This window comes from Podarcis tiliguerta (assembly GCF_965153285.1).
Source record: "Podarcis tiliguerta genome assembly, chromosome: 9".
NCBI classification, from domain to species: Eukaryota; Metazoa; Chordata; class Lepidosauria; order Squamata; family Lacertidae; genus Podarcis; species Podarcis tiliguerta.
Genome location: NC_139542.1, coordinates 74,136,494 through 74,154,306, shown reverse-complemented (window position 1 = coordinate 74,154,306; position 17,813 = coordinate 74,136,494). Strand labels below are relative to the sequence as shown.

Genomic DNA, 17,813 nt, shown 5'->3' with positions numbered 1-17,813 from the left:
ATTTCCTGCCCAGTTCTGGACACAACTCCGAAATACGAGCTACTCGTTTACGACAAGGGCTCAGCTCCCCCCCCCCCCACTTGCACGTTTCAAACTTAAACCGGGGAGCCGGGTCTACTCGCGGGAAAAGCTGAGGGGAGACACGGGGGGGGCGAGGAGGGGGCGGCAAATCCGGAGCCCCCCCCGCCGCCTGGCCGGGGGGGGGCGCGCGGTGGAAGGGGGTGTCGGCCGTTGGCGCTTTTGGTGAGGGGAAAGGGGTGTTTCAGGCTGCGAAGGAGGCGGCGACGGAAGCGCCTCCGTCAGGAGATGGGGAAGAGGCGGGTTGGCTTCCCCTCTGCCGGGGCCCCGCCGCCGCCGCCGCCGCCGCCTCCTGCGAGAGGAGCCACCTTAAGGCGGGGAGGCGGGGGTGGCGCGGCCTGGAGGGAGCCGGGGGAGGCGGAGCGGAGGCCGGGGAGGAGCCGGGGCCTGCAGTGGAGCCGCAGCCCCGGAGCACACGGAGCGAGCGTCAGGCGGCAGGAGCGGCAGCACAGCAGCAGCAGCAGCAGCGAGGCCGGGGCCTGCGGAGGGTCTGCCTAGCCGCCGCCCCGCTCGGGAAGACCCCCGGGAGCGGGCCTCAGCCCGGGCAGCAGCAGCAGCCGCCGCAGCAGCGCCAGGCCCAGGAGCCGCCGCGGCCTCCCGTGGCAAGCCAGTCAGGAGGAGCGAGCGAGCGAGCGGCGGCGCCACCCCCGCCCCGCGCAGCCCTCCCGCTCCCTCCCTTCCCCGGCTCGGCCCCGGGCTCCTGCGCAGCGGAGGGGATCATCTCGGGGAGGCGGAGGCCCAGGAAGAGCGCCCCCCCCCGCGCCGCCCCACGCCTCCTCCTTCCCCCGCAGAGGCCAAGGACAGCCCGCGCGCAGCTAGGCCCGCGTCTGGGTCAGTTGTCCGCTCCCGCAAGTTCTCGGCCCCAGACCGAGGATTTAAAGGCCCCTCTCGGCGGAATGGAAGGGAAAGGAGCCCCGGCCGGGGAGGAGAGCTCGTAGCGGCCGCCAGAGGGGAGGGAGGAAGGACCGACCTCGTCTCTCGCGCCGTCGTATTTTTATTTTAAACCGCCCCCCCCCCCCCCGCCGCCGCCACAACAGCCACAGCCACCACTTCCCTCTTAAATTCTCTCCTGCAACTCAAAATCGGTACCTACCTGCTCGCCGGCAAGGAAACGAAGCAGATTTTCCACTGGCCTTTTGGAGCCGCCGACTTTATAAATAAGTTCCTCACGCTAGTCAAGCAAGAAGGAGCAGCCCCCCCCCCGGCCCATTTTGCTGTCAGATATCAATTGTGAAGGGGAAGGGGACGCTTGACAGGCGGAGGAAACGGGATAGTATCAAACAGCTGTCAGAGAGGAGGACCCGCAGCAGTTTAAAAGGAAAAACAAATACTCCTTGGGATAAACGAAAAAGATGCTTGTTCCCTAAGATTTCTCATAGGGTGTGTGTTAGCTTGAAGAAAATAAGGAACTCTTAATTACCAAAGGAGGTGAAAGTTGTTCCCATTTATAGCTACTCGCCAACAAAGAAAAAGGAGGAGAAAAGACGTGACATCTTTCAAGCCTAGTCAACAGGAGAGAGGAGGAATAAATATATGTACCTGTAGCTTAAGGGTTTGGAAACCCAAAGCTGATCTCTACCTCTGTGCTCACAACTCAGAAAAACCCACAGCAGCATCACTTTTGAGCATGAGGCCTATGTGCAGAGTGTGAAGGACATCTCTCGCTGAAATAAGTCCAGAGGCATCCACTGCAGAAAATCTTAAGGTGAGTGACAATGTTGCATCACATATCTTGCCTTGTCTATTTTTCTGTTTTTTCTCCCCAGCATTCTTCCTTGTTATATTTTTTCTCTCTCAATATTCTGACTTAGAAGCCTCTATGCCTCCTTTCTCTGTATGTTTTGCTGGCTTGCTTTCTGGAATATGTTGCTTGCCATTTAAAAAATAATAATTCACCTGTTTGATTTTTCTAGTGTAGAGCCTGTCTCAAGGAATTGTAAGCAACACACAGTTTTTCAGCACGTTGGGTCTGGGTAGGGGTCAGGGGTATGTATATATCTTACCATTTAGGAGTCCGTGAGGAAAGATTCACAGTGACTGAAAGTTAATGGGCAGTGTGTGTGTGTGATTATTTACTTCAGAGGTAACATCACACCATTAATGCATCTGTGCTCGGATAGTGTCAGCATAATCCTGTACATGCTGAACTCTGTGTGAGACATAAGCTTCAGATGATAAGACTATGTCAAGTCTCTCAAGTGTGACTCTTCTTGTTTTGGGTGTATGTTAGGTTAATTCTCTTTCCTTCATTCTTTCAAAGGGGAATAATAGGGATTCTAATGCATGTTAATGAATGATCTGGATTTGGACTGAGAAATCCATCTGCAGTATGTGAAATCAAGTGCATTTGAAGGCCTTGCATTCATTCCACTAGTGCCGTCCTTGATTTGATCTTCCTACTTTACTGAGTATTACAGACAAATTTTGGTGCCCATGTCCTGGGATGGGAGAGTTAAATCTCAGGTCGTGGAATCCTTTTGGCAGCAGTGCGTAGTAGAGCAAGTTACACACTGCAGCTGCTCCTGGTAGGAAATAGAAGCCTAAGGGGCGACCACTTCAGATAGTGCTTTTTATAGATTCCATTGACAGTGATCACTTTGAGGAAAAAATAGGAATACTAACTTAAGGTGTACCTCTGACATCTCCATCCACTTTGGGATTAAATCAGTTGAAAAGCAATCTTAAATTCAAAAGATTCCTTGTTGTAAAGTATTCACAGGAGGAGTTATGGGATTCTTCTGAATGTAATCGATGTAAATTCAAAACTGCCCAATCGTTTAAAATTAATTGCCCATGCCTGATTTTTTTTTAACCTGCAGTATTTTAATTGACTAATAGTTAGTTTAATCAATGGAAAGCATTTTGATAAATGAACATAATTCCTCTGCTTAATAGGGAGTGGGTTTTAGGAACAGATTGATTGTTTTTGGTTCAAGTAATTATTTTAAAAAGGCCACATGACAAAAAGGTATTCCTTTCTATGTGAAGGGGGGATGCCTTTTTTAGATGACACTTGCTGTGACATGGGCAATTGCATCATCTGAAAACAGAAGGTATGTCAGAAGGGACCTCAGAAGACATCTAGCCCTAATCCCTGCTTCAGGAAATATATGGCTACAGCATCCTTGATAGGGGGCTATCCAACCTCTCTCTGTAAGAGAGGCAACCACTTTTCAAGGCAGGCTGTAACATGCTTTTTTTCTTTAGAACTACTGCTTTTTCATGTGTGCAGATTTTATGCAGATGTCATTAATGAGCTAAAACACATGAAGTTAATGGACTCAGATTTCTTTAGCTGAGTAACAGCCCTACATTTAAACTTTCACGGAGCATCCCAGTTGGACAGGTAGATTTTTCTGGAGAGCTAAAACGCCCAATATATGGCATCTAAATAGTTCACTGCAAATAAAATAAGAATTTGTCTATTATAAAATTTGGCTGTGAGGAATGGAAAATCATGGGGGACAGTTACCTGATCAATGCCCCCCAGCCTGTATTTTGGTGGAGTGGTTCAATTGTTGTGACCCAGGTATGTAAGCAAAAGGTGGGAAAAGGAATGTGAGGAAGAAGCTTGGACCATCTCACAGTGTACTTCTTCATAACTTTAATGTCCCACAACTTGAAAATCAGGAATCCCCCCCAAATATCAGTTTATAGATCTGAGAAAATTAATTAAAAGTTACCTAGATTCATCTTCTTGATATGTCAGAGTAAGTAATCTACTTCCTTTGGCATCTCTTACATAGCACTGAGAATTGTGAACTTGCAAGTTAACGATGATTAGCAAAGATTTTGAGTTTTAATTCCATAATCTATGCATGTTAACTCAAAAGTAAAACAAGTCTGTTTAGGATCATGGCCAAAAGTCTGAAAAGGCTTGTTGTAAAAAAAATGGTTATAGGTGAAATTGCCTAAGCAATGATGAAAGATAATTGGAGATGATGCTGGTTCTTTGCATGTTTATTTAATTAGGGTTTTTAAAAAGTAATGTGTCTAAGGCAGAGGGATCAGAATAATGGTCTTTAGAATTGAAAAACAATTTGAAAATCTGAATATTGTTACTTTGAAATCTGTTTGTGATTACCTCTGCCTCTTGTGAAAGTTCTTCCAGTTTATATAGGTGGATGCTTGAAATCCATTTTTAATTGAATTTTGTCTAGTTCCATTATATTTGTAAGTCCTTTAGGTCAGTGGTCCTCTTGTCTTCTGCCTAGAGGGTTTGAAAACAACATCTTAATATCTCAAATATGTGAATGAATAATACAGAAGAGTGCTTTTGGGCTGGGTCAGAGCCTGCTCTGTCACCATGAGTAGCCACAACCAGAACCTACATACCGGTACCTGGAATTTGGGGCTTCACAGTCAGATGCCACTTCCTGACACAAGCAGGATTGAACTCTCATTCATTGTACCTTTCTATTCAGAAGTTAACGTTTGTCTCAAGCTTGTGCAGATATGTGTGATCTGCTAATGTAACTGAAGCCTAAGCTTTCCATTTAAAAAATACGCTTTTAACTTTTTATATCACACTTTTTCAAAGGTTATTCAAAGTTACTTAACAACAAAATGTAACTTACTCTAGTTTTGAGTACAAATTATTCATTTTGTACATAACAGTAAAACAAATATCAAGCAAACTTTAAAATGAGTGTGATAAAATAAAATAAAATAGTAATTAATAAAAGTTTCCTCTGTCGCAGTGTTAGAAACTCAGATTTACAGTGGTACCTCTGGTTGCAGACAGGATCCGTTCCGGAGCTCTGGTCGGGTCCCAAAGTTTCCGCAACCGGAGGGACTGCTTCTGTGCATGTGTGCATGGCGAAACCCAGAAAAAAATCTGGTTTTGCCACATTCGCATCCTGAAGGATACACAGCTGGAGGTGTGTGTATCCAGAGGTACCACTGTATAAGTTAATTGCCAAATAGCATCTTAAACCCAGGTTATGGTCACCACAACAAAATGTATAGGCACCATTTTTTCCACTGAAAGTTGTTGTTGTTAGTAACTATTAATAATTTCATTTCTATACTGCTTTATATTTTAAATAAAAAATCTCAGAGTGGTTCACAACACATTAAAACATCAAATAAAACAATCCAGAATAAATCAAATTCAAGTTTCAACGAAAATATTACAGACTTCTTGAAGTGACATTCTGCTTTCCCCATATTTACCTACTTAATTTATAGAGATGCCCCATAGCAGAAGTCCTCTAGGAAGCCAGTGTGGTGCAGTGGTTAGAGTGTTGGACTAGGCCCTGGGAGATCAGGGTTCAAATCCCCACTCAGCCATGAAGCTCACTGGGTGACCTTGGGCCAGGCACAGCCTCTTCACCTACCTCACAGGGTGGTTGTAGGGATTAACTGAAGGGGGGGTGAACCATGTACTCCATGGAGAAAAAAAGTGGGCTATAAATGGATTCAATAAGCTCTTCTGCTTACCTGCTTAAGAAAGCTAGACTGGCCAGCCAGATGGAGATGTCAGTCGCCCATCTGGCATCTGTGCCAGTTGCAAAATGCACCTGGCACCTAGGGAATTTCTAATGCTGCTCCATAGATATCTAGTTGGTTTTGAGGGTGGGAGAAAATGTTGTATGGCCTAATTGATTATGGTGCGTGACAATGGTACAAGCCTGAGTCTTCATCTTCTTTGGTTCCTTCATGCAGGGTTCTTCATTAGATCCAAGGTGATGATAGAAATGCTGAGAGCAGTGCAGGTTTACACCCCCTTGACTAGCAGAGTTTAGAACATACAACAGTGCAGGTTGGCTCGTTTCCGCATATATAAGGTCAGAAACTTTAGTTTTGGCCTGGGATTTGGTACAGAAGGGAGATCTGTACAAAGCCACCATGGCTTCTGAATGTGAATGGCATGCTGCCCATCTGCAGAAGATTTTCTCCCCCATTTCTCTGTCTGAGAATATGAGGGAAAGTGCAGGCAGTTCATAAACATACAGGAAGTCCTTTGTATTGCTTTGTGCTGTAATACCTTGACTGTCATTTGAAGGTATCTGCAGGAATGACAGTTAATGTTTAGGGATTTATGGGTTGTAATCCTTAAAGAGGTGGATAGAAATTTGAAGCAGGATGTAGGTCACAGTTAGGCTTGTCAGCTTTTTTTAAAAAAAGGCATGACATGGGATCCAGTGGATCATATGTGTGTTCTGATAGTATCTAGACTTTCCTGGCTTATCAGATTCTAGTAGTAGTTACCTGTTACAGTGGTACCTCGGGTTACAGATGCTTCAGGTTACAGATGCTTCAGGTTACAGACTCCGCTAACCCAGAAATAGTACCTTGGGTTAAGAACTTTGCTTCAGGATGAGAACAGAAATCGTGCGGAGGCAGCAGGAGGCCCCATTAGCTAAAGTGGTGCTTCAGGTTAAGAACAGCTTCAGGTTAAGAACGGACCTCCAGAACAAATTAAGTTCTTAACCCGAGGTTCCACTGTATTTATTATTGTTATTTGTCTAGTAGTAGTTACCTGTTAAGGGACGCGGGTGGCGCTGTGGGTTAAAGCCTCAGCACCTAGGACTTGCCGATTGAAAGGTCGGCGGTTCGAATCCCTGCGGCGGGGTGCGCTCCCGTCGTTCGGCCCCAGCGCCTGCCAACCTAGCAGTTCGAAAGCACCCTCGGCTGCAAGTAGATAAATAGGGACCGCTTACCAGCGGGAAGGTAAACGGCGTTCCGTGTGCTGCGCTGGCTCGCCAGATGCAGCTTGTCACGCTGGCCACGTGACCCGGAAGTGTCTGCGGACAGCGCTGGCTCCCGGCCTTTAGAGTGAGATGAGCGCACAACCCTAGAGTCTGGTAAGACTGGCCCGTACGGGCAGGGGTACCTTTACCTTTACCTAGTTACCTGTTAGTTATTATTATTGTTGTTATTTATTAGTGTATATCTTTCCCCTCACCCTCGTGCCTCCTGGGACTTTTAACTATTGTGCTCTATAGTCAAATACAACCTGGCACATAGTGTTCTGGAGCAGTGGTTCCCAAACTTTTTGATATGGTGAACCACAAGTCCAAATTTACTTGATAATGGTGACCCATCAATTTATTGTCACATAAACTCTGAACCTTATGGCAACTGTTGGTTTCGTGCAGTTTAACTTCAGCTTTGCGTATTCTATAACCATTGCTCAAGGCATCCAAGCAAAAATTTCCTTAATGCGCCTATTCATGTGGAATTTGTTGAAATATGTATAGTACTTACAAAGTTACTCACATTTTTTTTAAAAAAAATGGGAATGTAAGAACACTAATCATAGGATTGAAGGGTATTGCTTCATAAACTATTAAAATTGTTCTAAAAACATACGGTTACAAAATTGGTGTTGGAGATAACAAGCAAATGAATATTTTTAATAGTTTTATTCATGATAAAGTCAATTTATAAGTGGGATGTTAGAATTGAATTTTGCCAATGAGCAAGTCAGTGCAGAGTTTGTTAGTTGTTAGACACAGCCTCAAATCTTTATTGATACATCGCTTGCTACTTTTGTTGTCCCCATAGCAGTCATTGCTGAAAAACCTGTCTTGCATGTACTACCAAATGGCAGCAACACAGATATTGCTTCATCAGGAAGCTCAGGATCCTCAGTGGTAACTGAGTAATTTTGGTAACACGAAGCCAAAATTTTCATAACTTCAGTTCCGATAATTTACGTTTGAGGGTCCTGTCACACAACAGTCCAGTGTGTTGTTTTTCTTTTTGACCAGATAACGGCAACTTTGAGTGACATCACTCAGATTTCTGGTGTTATTTCAGCAGAAGGATAGTGGACAAATTTTGACAAAGCAAACTTCAAATCCCCTTTGACTTAACAAGTAACTAACCCTGGAAGCAGACCCAGCGGTCGTTCACCACAAGGTGCTCGTACAAAGGGTTGTTGTGAGTGACTATTACAGCTAGCCTCTGATGCGCGGGCTGCTTAGAACACCTTTGTGGCAAACTGTTGCTGGATCTGTCACAATAGAGGAGTTCCCAAGTGTTAAAATGTAAGACTTTAGCCTTTCCGCTGTTCCGTTATAAGTGCCAACGCAGCACTATAAAATGCCAGCAAAATGTTGTAAGAGGTGTTCCTTGTACTGGTTAAGAGGGATAAAAGTAATAATTATTTTGTGAAAAATAAGTCACAGAGCCTGTGACTCACTTGTGGGTCATAACCTACAGGTTGGGAAACACTGCTCTGGAGTGAAGATTTTTATTGTAAGTGTTGCTCTAATTATGGCTCTAACTTTTGAACACTTGACTCTAGTGCTTTAATTTGCCATTGCTGTGAAGAGATAGGGACCCTTTCATTCATCCCCTTGTTATGGTTAAACTGTCCTTTTAGATTTCAGAGTAAATGCTCACAAATATCAACCGTTTATACTCAGATACATAAGCTAGGCACCAAATGGCACCTTAAATCTAGGTTTTGGTTGCCACAATGGAATGTCTATTCGCCAAGGGGTTGGACTAGATGCCCCTCGGGGTTACTTCCAACACTACAATTCAGTGATCTCAACTACGGTGCTTGACTGCGCCTTGCTCTTATAACAATTCACTTGTCCCAGTATGCAAGAAGAAGAAACACACACAGTGGAAACTATGGACTAAGGCAGAGGTTTCTAAACTGTGGTTGACAACCTGGCACCCAGATATCTCCACATAGTTGCAATTGGACCCATGCCAGTAGCAAAATGCACCTGGCACCTGGAGAATTTCAAACACTGATTTCTGCAGTTTGGCCCTGATGGTTGTTTCTGCAACTATAGTACTCTGAAATCAGATATCACATTTATTATGTTTCATATAATTTTTTTGCATCTTAAAAGAATGAAAGCCAACCAAATGTATCTTTACAAAGCTTAAAGTATAATTTGAGGAACTTGGAGTAGGGGCCATTTAACCCTTTACCTCAGGTCATTTCCCCACTCAGACATTATTCCCCCCTCAAAAAAAAAACCAGCACGTCACATTACAAGTGGAAAAGTAGCTTGGGAGGGTATTTATATTTTGAGTGAAAAAACAGCTGGTGGGGCTAGAGTTAAGCAGCTCCCCAGGATCACCATTTCACTACTTTTAGGGTGTGTGTTTTTACTTTAAAAAATGTAGGGGCGAGGTTACATACACCTGTGTGTAGCATCTAATTTGGCCACACTCTTCAGATGCAAGCCAGAAATAATTTGTGATAAAGTTGCAAAATGTGTGTGCAAAAATCCATGGTATATGCTCTATCACTCATTTTAGTAGCTCAATGACTAAAGCTTTCTATCTGAATATTTTATAGTTCATTCCCCATGGGGCATCCAGAATTTTACAAACTGCAAATACTGTACAATAGGCATAGATAATTGTAGATTTGCTGGGGTTTTCCCAGACTGAACTGCACGTAATAGTTTTCTTCTTTGTACTCCCATGAGGAGGAGACTTTTATCTTCATCTGCTGCTATAGTGTCTCAGTTCAAATGTCAGCTCCCCCTTCCATTTAGTGGGTTTTTTATGTTTATTGCATCAAGTTCAAAATCCTTACCTGAATCTTTTGGGTCTTGAAATTTCTCACCTTCATCATTAATGTTCTCATTTCTTCCTACATTGTTGTGCTTCTCCCAGCTCTTTCCCTTTGTCAATGTTTTTTTCTTTGTGTCTGCTTGTGGCATTCATAACACAGTTGTAGTTGAGAATAGTATTTTTATTTCAATAACTAATTCTCCTTCCTACTATCCACTTCTCCCAAAAATGTCTACTTTTTTGTATCATCTTCTAGGGCAGCCTTCCCCAGCCTGCTTTCCTTTAGATAGTTTGAACTACAACTCTCATCAGCCCCAGCCAGCCAGAGAATGAAGATGTGGAAGACTTCTTTTAGCCTGTGCTAACTGACACTTGAGGCTCTAGTGGTCTTTATTTTTGAGTCTGTTTTACTTCTAGCCCTGCAGAGGTTGCAGGTGCCCAGTTCAAAATGAGTGCAAAAACATTTTGGCTAGTCTTGGAAGGTGCAGCGTAGCTAATCTCACAACCCCATATCAAAGTACTTTAATCCTAATCAGTTCTAAGGGGGCAAAATAGTTCATTTAATCTGAACAGAAACTGGGACAAATTCCATAGTAGGAAAATTCTAGTCTAGTCCATCACAGTAAACACAGGACAGTGTCTGATAACATAGACTTGTGCTTCAATGAATCTGTTTGTCTCTAAGGTGCCATAGAACATCTTTTATATCAAAATAGAAATGTATGGCAGGTATGACCACTAATCTCTCTGATGTTTGGTGTTTTCTTGGGGATATGGGGTATCTTCTGAGGGTTTAGAAAAGAAGGGCAATACTAGTTGGTTTTAAAGGAAGGGTGTTGAAAAACAGAGATGAGTTAGTGCGGAATTAGGGTTGGGCAAAGCTCAGCACTAATCAACCCAATATTAAAAGTATACAGGCCAGGGGTTGTGTTCTGGGTCATTGCATGCTTGCGTGAAATTGCATATAATCAGAACACCAAATGAAAAAGCCTACATCCATCCCTTTTTGTGACATTTTGGGTCACTCCTGGGTTTGGTGTGATGCATGTGTGTGCGGTTAAGCACATATCGGACGTGCCTAAAACGGTCACTGCCTGTATATTGTTTCCTGGGCAGTAACTAATTGCAAGCAGCTCCCAACTTAGGCGGAGGTTACGTTTTGCAGGGGGCCTGCTGCAGTACATATAGCTTCCCACCCAACAGCTGTTGAGCGGGTTCCAAAATGGTTCCCGTGTGCCATTTTGGAGCCCTCACAGGTCTTTTTTCTGGACTTTAGGCTTACTGATGTCCACTTCAGGCTCAGGGAAGGGCCTCCTTATGAGCCACAAAGACTTTCCAGCTCTCTCCTGCCATTTCAGGTTAGAAGCGAATTACTTATTTATTTCCCGGCAGCAAGCATATACACGGTTGCACGCAAGTTGATCACACATAAGTGCGGGGAGGCCTGTATCTTGAAGGGCCAAGCTGAAAAATCAGTGAACACCTCAATCTGCATTTCAGAATGTAGCCTGCCAGCTAACTATGCTGCCACTGACACCACTGACTTCAAATTCATGTTGGAATTTGATATTGTCCAAAAAAGTTTTTTGAGAATTGTCTTACATATTCTTATTTTACTGTTGACTGTGCCAGTCACCTCATGACTGCCGCAAGGGTTTGGCATAACACAGAAAGAGAGTACAGGCATTGCTGCTTCTGCCCACCCCATACAATCTTATGCTTACTGTGGGAAGGCAGCTACAACTTGCAAACTTTTAAGACCTTTTTCTTCGTCTTATCTGTATATATAGCTATATAATATAAATTCAAATTGCATTCTTTAATTTGGTGTTGTTAATCTGAGATTAGTACCATTGTGTCTTTTGACCATACCTGAAAGCTCTTGCCTTTCTGATTCGATATTCTCAGTCTAAAATTAGTAGTTCTAGAACACTAAGAGTATGTACTAGAATCCTAGGATGGAGCATACCCATGATCCTTTAGAACAGATTCGTTACCCATAACTTCATTTAAACATGTGTTGTCCTCACAGTGAGGGTGGTTAAACAGGGTTGTTCTTTTTTCCAGTCTACTTGTGGCTGAAGTGCATTTATTAGTTGCTAATATGTATGTGAGAGTGTTTTTCATCTAGAATAAGAGTAAATGACTTTAGATGCAAAATAAGGATATGAGACTCTTTGTCCCTGCCTACTTGCCAGGCCTCAAACCCTTGATTCAAGGGTTTATTCTTAGTATGACTTGTAAAACAACCTGAAATACTTTATGGATGACTATTTAAAAATCAAATGATGTTTATTTTTATTCTGTGTTGTGGACATCCAGTTGCTTCAGCATCCTGCGCATAAAGGAAAGGAAATTTGGAAAGCCACTGGAAAGTGGTCTGCAACCTCCTTGTTTTACCTTTCTGTTGGAAGAGGTATGTCTTTCCTCCGTGGTACCAGGATGCTGTCTCCATGAAGTCTTGACACAAGTAGAGCTAAAATTCTCTTTGTCATCAGCATCTTCATGGATGAAGCAACTACAGTGGTCTTGGCCTAGTTGCATGTGACTGGTGTGTGTGTTCACAGGCAGTAGAACACCAGTGATGAAAACGGTTATTGCCCAGCCAAATGCATTTTAAGGCATTCCCACCCGGAGACCAGTTCTTTTCCTCAATTGTTGTCCAGATATTTATGTGGTGTTTTTCTAGTCCTTTTCCAGTGAGATCAGTGTTTGTAAAAAGAGAGTTTGAACTTTATCTCTCCCCCACCCTGACCTAAATCCCCACCTATAGTATTCTCACTGTTAGATGCAATTGGCCTGCTCAAGCACTTATAACCTCTTGTACCATTTAAAAAGAAAAAAGAAAAAGACTTGCACTCTCAGTTTCCTAGAAGTTCACAGGATGTTGGTACATTTTACAAATAGTTTTCTCTTAATTTACCTAGGAAATCCCCCTTATGTAGCAAGTACAGTGGTACCTCGGGTTAAGCACTTAATTTGTTCCAGAGGTCCGTTCTTAACCTGAAACTGTTCTTAACCTGAAGCACCACTTTAGCTAATGGGGCCTCCTGCTGCCGCCGTGCCGCTGGAGCACAATTTCTGTTCTCATCCTGAAGCAAAGTTCTTAACCTGAAGCAATATTTCTGGGTTAGCGGAGTCTGTAACCTGAAGCGTATGTAACCCGAGGTACCACTGTACTACCATGATTTTGGGTAATTTCATTTCATTTCCACACTGATAAGTGTGGAAGTGCCCAATATTGGAGGGAAAAAGGGTAAAAAATAGGAAACAATGTTTCAGTCTATTCTCAGCCTCCAACTGTGCTGCAGTTCAAGCTGCCAGCCAGCCAGCCTTGTAGTTCTGTTAGAAGTTTCAGAAGGAGGGGAGTTTTCAGGAACGGAATAGGAAAAGAGACAACATTTTTTTTCTTTCCCACTCTTTAAAAAATTTCCCCGCCTATTCTGGAAAGGGCTCAGGTTTGTGGCTGGTTGCCTTCCAGCCCTGAACCTGAGCAGCTGATTCCACTATAGTGCTTGCAGCAAGGTTTCTGGATAATGGGAAAGGACAAGAAAAATGTTATTTCCTCTTTCCACTTCATAAATAGCATTGGTAGGACAACCCCCTTCCTAACCATATATCCATACGTTTCCAATTTTAAAAGTCTTCACTACTTGTGAGATATGATTCCTTTATCCCATGTGTTCCCCCTTCTCGCTTTTAAATTCACCTTGTTTAGACGCCATCATTATTTTCCTTGTCAAATATTATATTTTTAGTATGTATATATATTTGTAAAAATTGAAGAGATGACAAGCTACTGTATGACCCAATAACTATTAGAAAATGCAGTTAAGAAAGAAGATTTGGGAATAAGTTAAAGATAGTGGGTAAAATGTGTAGAGCTGCCAAACTGTTGTTACACAGATATTTGGTTAATTGACTCATTTACAAAATATAACATTTTGTAAGGGCTTGTTTGATTGATTTATTAGATTGCTTACCCACCTTTCACCATAAGGTCCCAGGGCAGGTTATAACAATAAAAAGCAAGTGTAACTTGATGCGTCTTGTTGAGAGATGAGTCTTGTTTTTATCATCCACCTGGAACAATGTGTTTCAAGGTAACGTTCAGTCTTATACCCAATTTTTCATGAACATGAGAAGAATTTTTTTCTTTAAAAAGATAAAGCTATCTGGTACTTGAAACTGCTACACTGCTTGCTTCTTGATCAATGGTTTTTATAAAAATTCTTCAGAGTTGGGGTGGGCAGGAGGTAGATCAGGATATATCAATGGCTTCTTGAATGATGGCTGGATGATTTGCAGTAGATGAGCAAGGATTTCTGACTCCCAATTTTTTAACTATAGCAACAGCACAAGTTTTTCATTCCCCACACATTAGAATTTGAAAATCCCTGGTCTATAGTAACTCAGGTATAGTTTGTACTTCGTTCAGGTCATCCAAGTGTGTGGAGTAGGTAATTTACTCCCCTCAAAGCCATCATTTTGAATGGGCTCTGCCACCCCAGCTACTGTTTTGCACCTGGCTGGCTGTCCTGCTTATAACCTTAATGCATTCATCACTGCATGTGAGAAGCTTCTCAAACCCTGTTGTGTGAATTCAGAGGCATGGCTTGCCATGGCAGGATGAGGCAAGGATGAAAGAATTTAGCAGAAGAGCAGGACAAGCAGAATACCACCTTCTACCAATCAGTGGAATTCACAGTGCAGGGAATCTGAGACTAGGGGCCGGATTCAGTTTTCACCCTAAGGTCACACATGTTAGTCACTTACATTGAAATATGTTAGTTGTTTCATGCTGAAAGGTAGCGGCATATTTATTCCCCTCCCCCCTTGCCTTTCTGAGCCACACAAATTGCCTTGTGAACAGGGTTGTATATATGCTAAAATCCATGTAAATGTAGAAAAACCACAGAATGTGGTAGAGGGCAAAAGATTCCCCTCAAATCTTGTCATACGTATGTAATCTCATTTGTGGGTTAAGGGTTACCTCTTTCTTCGGTTGCAAGGGCTATGAATTGCTTTCTCTGCTCTTCACTTTCAGTCCTTCCGAAACAGCTTCTCTGACTTAGAGGAGGAATACTCTAACATTGAAAGCTAAAACTGCTTCTAGATCCTGGAAGAATCAAGAATGTCCTTGGCTCTTTTATGGGGAATTAGTATTACTACAATAATTTGTTGGAAAGAGATTATATTTAGCTTAATGAGATAGCATTGCTGATATCAATAGGCTTGGATTGATATTAACCTGAATATGTTTTAAAACTGGCATTTGCCTCTGACAGGGGAATTAGGGGTGATGGACTTGAGCCCCACTAGAACATTTTAGAACTTGGCACCATTGAAATTATGATTTGGTAAATCATCATAAACCTTTTAATCCTGTAGTAACTTACTTCACTGCCGATATGGCTCAAGGGGTATACATAATGATTGCCCAGTGGTATTCATACATCATTGTACAGTGGTACCTTGGGTTACAGACGCTTCAGGTTACAGACTCCGCTAACCCAGAAATAGTACCTTGGGTTAAGAACTTTGCTTAAGGATGAGAACAGAAATCGTGCAGCGGCAGTGGGAGGCCCCATTAGCTAAAGTGGTGCTTCAGGGTAAGAACAGTTTCAGGTTAAGAACGGACCTCCAGAATGAATTAAGTTCTTAACCCGAGGTACCACTGTACTGTCAAATTGACCAGTGTTTTCACTATATATACCCCTAACACAGAGGCAGTAGCACCAGCCCACCATTCTAAGGTTGTTGTAAAGACTGATAAAACATATGTGAAATACCGTTAAAGGTTATGAGTGTGACAAGCGGGTCTAAGCTAGCAGATGCATACACGTTTGAGAGCGTATTGAAACAAGTACTGTTGAACACTTGTGTAAGTCCTTAAAGACCAGATAGGCTCATTTTGTGTTGTGAAAGTAGTGGTGTAGAATACATTGAGTGCATACATGTTTGGATTGGGGCAACTGCTCCCTGTCATACCTGTTTTTTTTAAAAAAGAAACAACTAATTGTTACGTTCATTCGCCAATGGGTGTTTCCTTGCCTCAGCTGGACTGCTCACAAGAGAAATAACCTGCAAGGGAAACTGAACCTTCCCCTCCAGGTGGTCATTCAGCCACTACTTGTCTGCCTATTAATTAATCTGTTAGCTGAGCTTGTTAGTTGCCAGTCTTTTAAATGCATATGAAAGTTCTGTACTGGAGAGAAGTGTTGTTACAGAGCTATCCCTTTTCTTCCGTCGAGGTGCCCTTCCCCCAAATTAGCTGGGTAATAGCACAGGTTGCAGAGTTGATCTCAGAATCTTTGGGCGAGTGCTATCCCTGCCTCAAGCAGTAGATTTCATTTAACACTAAGGGCAAAAGAATGAGAGCCAGACAGATGCAGCTCATGAGGTAGAATCTAGCAGGCAGTGCTCTTGTGTAGCTGCTGCTCATTTCATGGGACTTGTGCACTCAACATGGTGGCTTAACCTTTCAAGGCATATTTCACTCCTCTCATGTCAGAAGCACTGTAATCAGAGTGGTGGGAGTATTTTCCCCCTTCTTTTTAATTGTAAAACAAAGCAGTCATGATATGCATCAGAACAAAACAATACTTACAGGCAGTGACCATTTTGCATGTCCAGTTGACGCATGGGTCCTTTTGGACCCAAAAGAGGGTGGAATGGGGGCAGTGGTTTAATGGGGTGGGGTGGGGTGGGCTTATGTGTTCTGCACTGATGCACGTGGGGGCCAGGAACGGAACCCCCATGTAAAATGGTTGCCGTCTGTATCCAGAACATCACTGAGAAATACAATTTAAACGTCCAAATATGGGCAAGTGACTATGATGCATTGTAACTAACCCACACAAACTTCTATGAGCTTACCTGTGCTCACCTGCATTGTTGCAATAATTTGTGGTTCAACTTCTTTAGCACTTCCTTTTCTTGTTGCCTGGAGAGGAAGCTTACTCTCCATAGGTAAGGAAAAGAGTGACTTTTATACAAGCCTGTTCTAACTTCTCTTAAGTCTGGCTCAGAAAGTTGTCATCTTCGTTCCTGACCTATATACAGTAGTTCTTACACATAACCAAGCAAATGCAGTAATGTCTGTGGCTTTGGAAACTGAGCTATTGGTGATGCAGCTTTTGTTTGGCCATACTGAGGTTTTTTTCCTTGTAGGAGAAAAAAAACATATAATGTGATCATATTTCAACAGCCCCATCTCTCTGTATCTCTTTCTTTCTCCACAGTAGACACTTTTGCCTCCAGCATCATGGCCTCTGATCTGGAAAGCAGCCTCACTTCCATTGATTGGCTCCCACAGCTCACTCTGCGAGCCACTATTGAGAAATTGGGGGGTGCCTCCCAGTCAGGTCCCCCAGGGGCCGGTCGGAAGTGCTCTCCTGGCTCCCCCACTGACCCCAATGCCACCTTGAGCAAAGATGATGCTGCCGTCCACCAGGATGGGAAGCCGCGCTACAGCTATGCCACTCTGATCACTTACGCTATCAATTCATCCCCGGCCAAGAAGATGACCCTCAGTGAGATCTATCGCTGGATTTGTGACAACTTTCCCTACTATAAGAATGCTGGCATTGGGTGGAAGGTAAGTAGACTTGGGCATTCTCAGAAGTTCCAGCTTCTGCTCCTATGAAAATCCATTCCCATTTAACGTTATATTGTTTGATCACGCCACGAATGTGCATGGTGTTTTACAGACTGAATGTAACACAAAAACAAATCTCCGCCTCAAGGTACTTACATTCTAAATTTTGACCAGAGGGGAGGTGAAACTTTCCCATATGAGTGTTTCAGTCTTCAGCTTCTCCATGCCTCTTCTATACACTTGAAGTCCATTCTGTATCTTTAAAATAGATAACATTGATTTCATTTATTAATTTCTTCCTATGAAACATCCTGAAGCAGTCAACAGTAAAAACATCAGCAATAAGTACATATATAAATATAGTTTCTAGTTCAATGCCGATAAAGAGGATAATAATAATCTCCACTTAGGAGGCTTGGTGGAATATGAGCTACAGATTCCTGTTTCGAGTCAGAGGCTCTCTTCTGTGCCAGTGGTAGCCAGCCTTCTTGGGGCTTGTGCCACAGGCTAAATCAGAGCATGTGATTGGCCATAGCAAATATGCAGTCCATGGCATTTCACCATGCTAGAGGTAGGTGGAGGTACACGCCATAACTACCACTATGTGCTGCAGATTAGTCACATGTGTTTCATGCAGCCT

General features: G+C 43.1%; 1 protein-coding gene and 1 long non-coding RNA gene across 3 annotated transcripts in view; both read left to right on the top strand.

The window, feature by feature from the left end:
* The first annotated feature begins 485 nt into the window (after positions 1-485).
* FOXJ2 (forkhead box J2) overlaps positions 486-17,813 on the top strand; it is a 32,016-nt gene continuing 14,688 nt past the window's right edge. Inside the window, exons 1-3 of one of the 2 annotated variants that reach the window (XM_083399042.1) lie at positions 486-529; positions 739-1,783; positions 16,818-17,173. In XM_083399042.1, the coding sequence (XP_083255168.1) occupies positions 16,841-17,173 (333 nt within the window). In that variant the 5' untranslated portion in view covers positions 486-529; positions 739-1,783; positions 16,818-16,840. Of the gene's footprint in view, positions 530-738; positions 1,784-16,817; positions 17,174-17,813 lie in introns of those variants that run through there. The other variant, XM_083399041.1, reaches the window with a different exon arrangement.
* The window catches only part of LOC310657934, a 35,391-nt gene continuing 24,467 nt past the window's right edge, over positions 6,890-17,813 (top strand). The window contains exon 1 of the long non-coding RNA XR_014502015.1: positions 6,890-6,931. This is a non-coding gene — a long non-coding RNA (uncharacterized lncRNA). The remainder of the gene's footprint in view (positions 6,932-17,813) is intronic.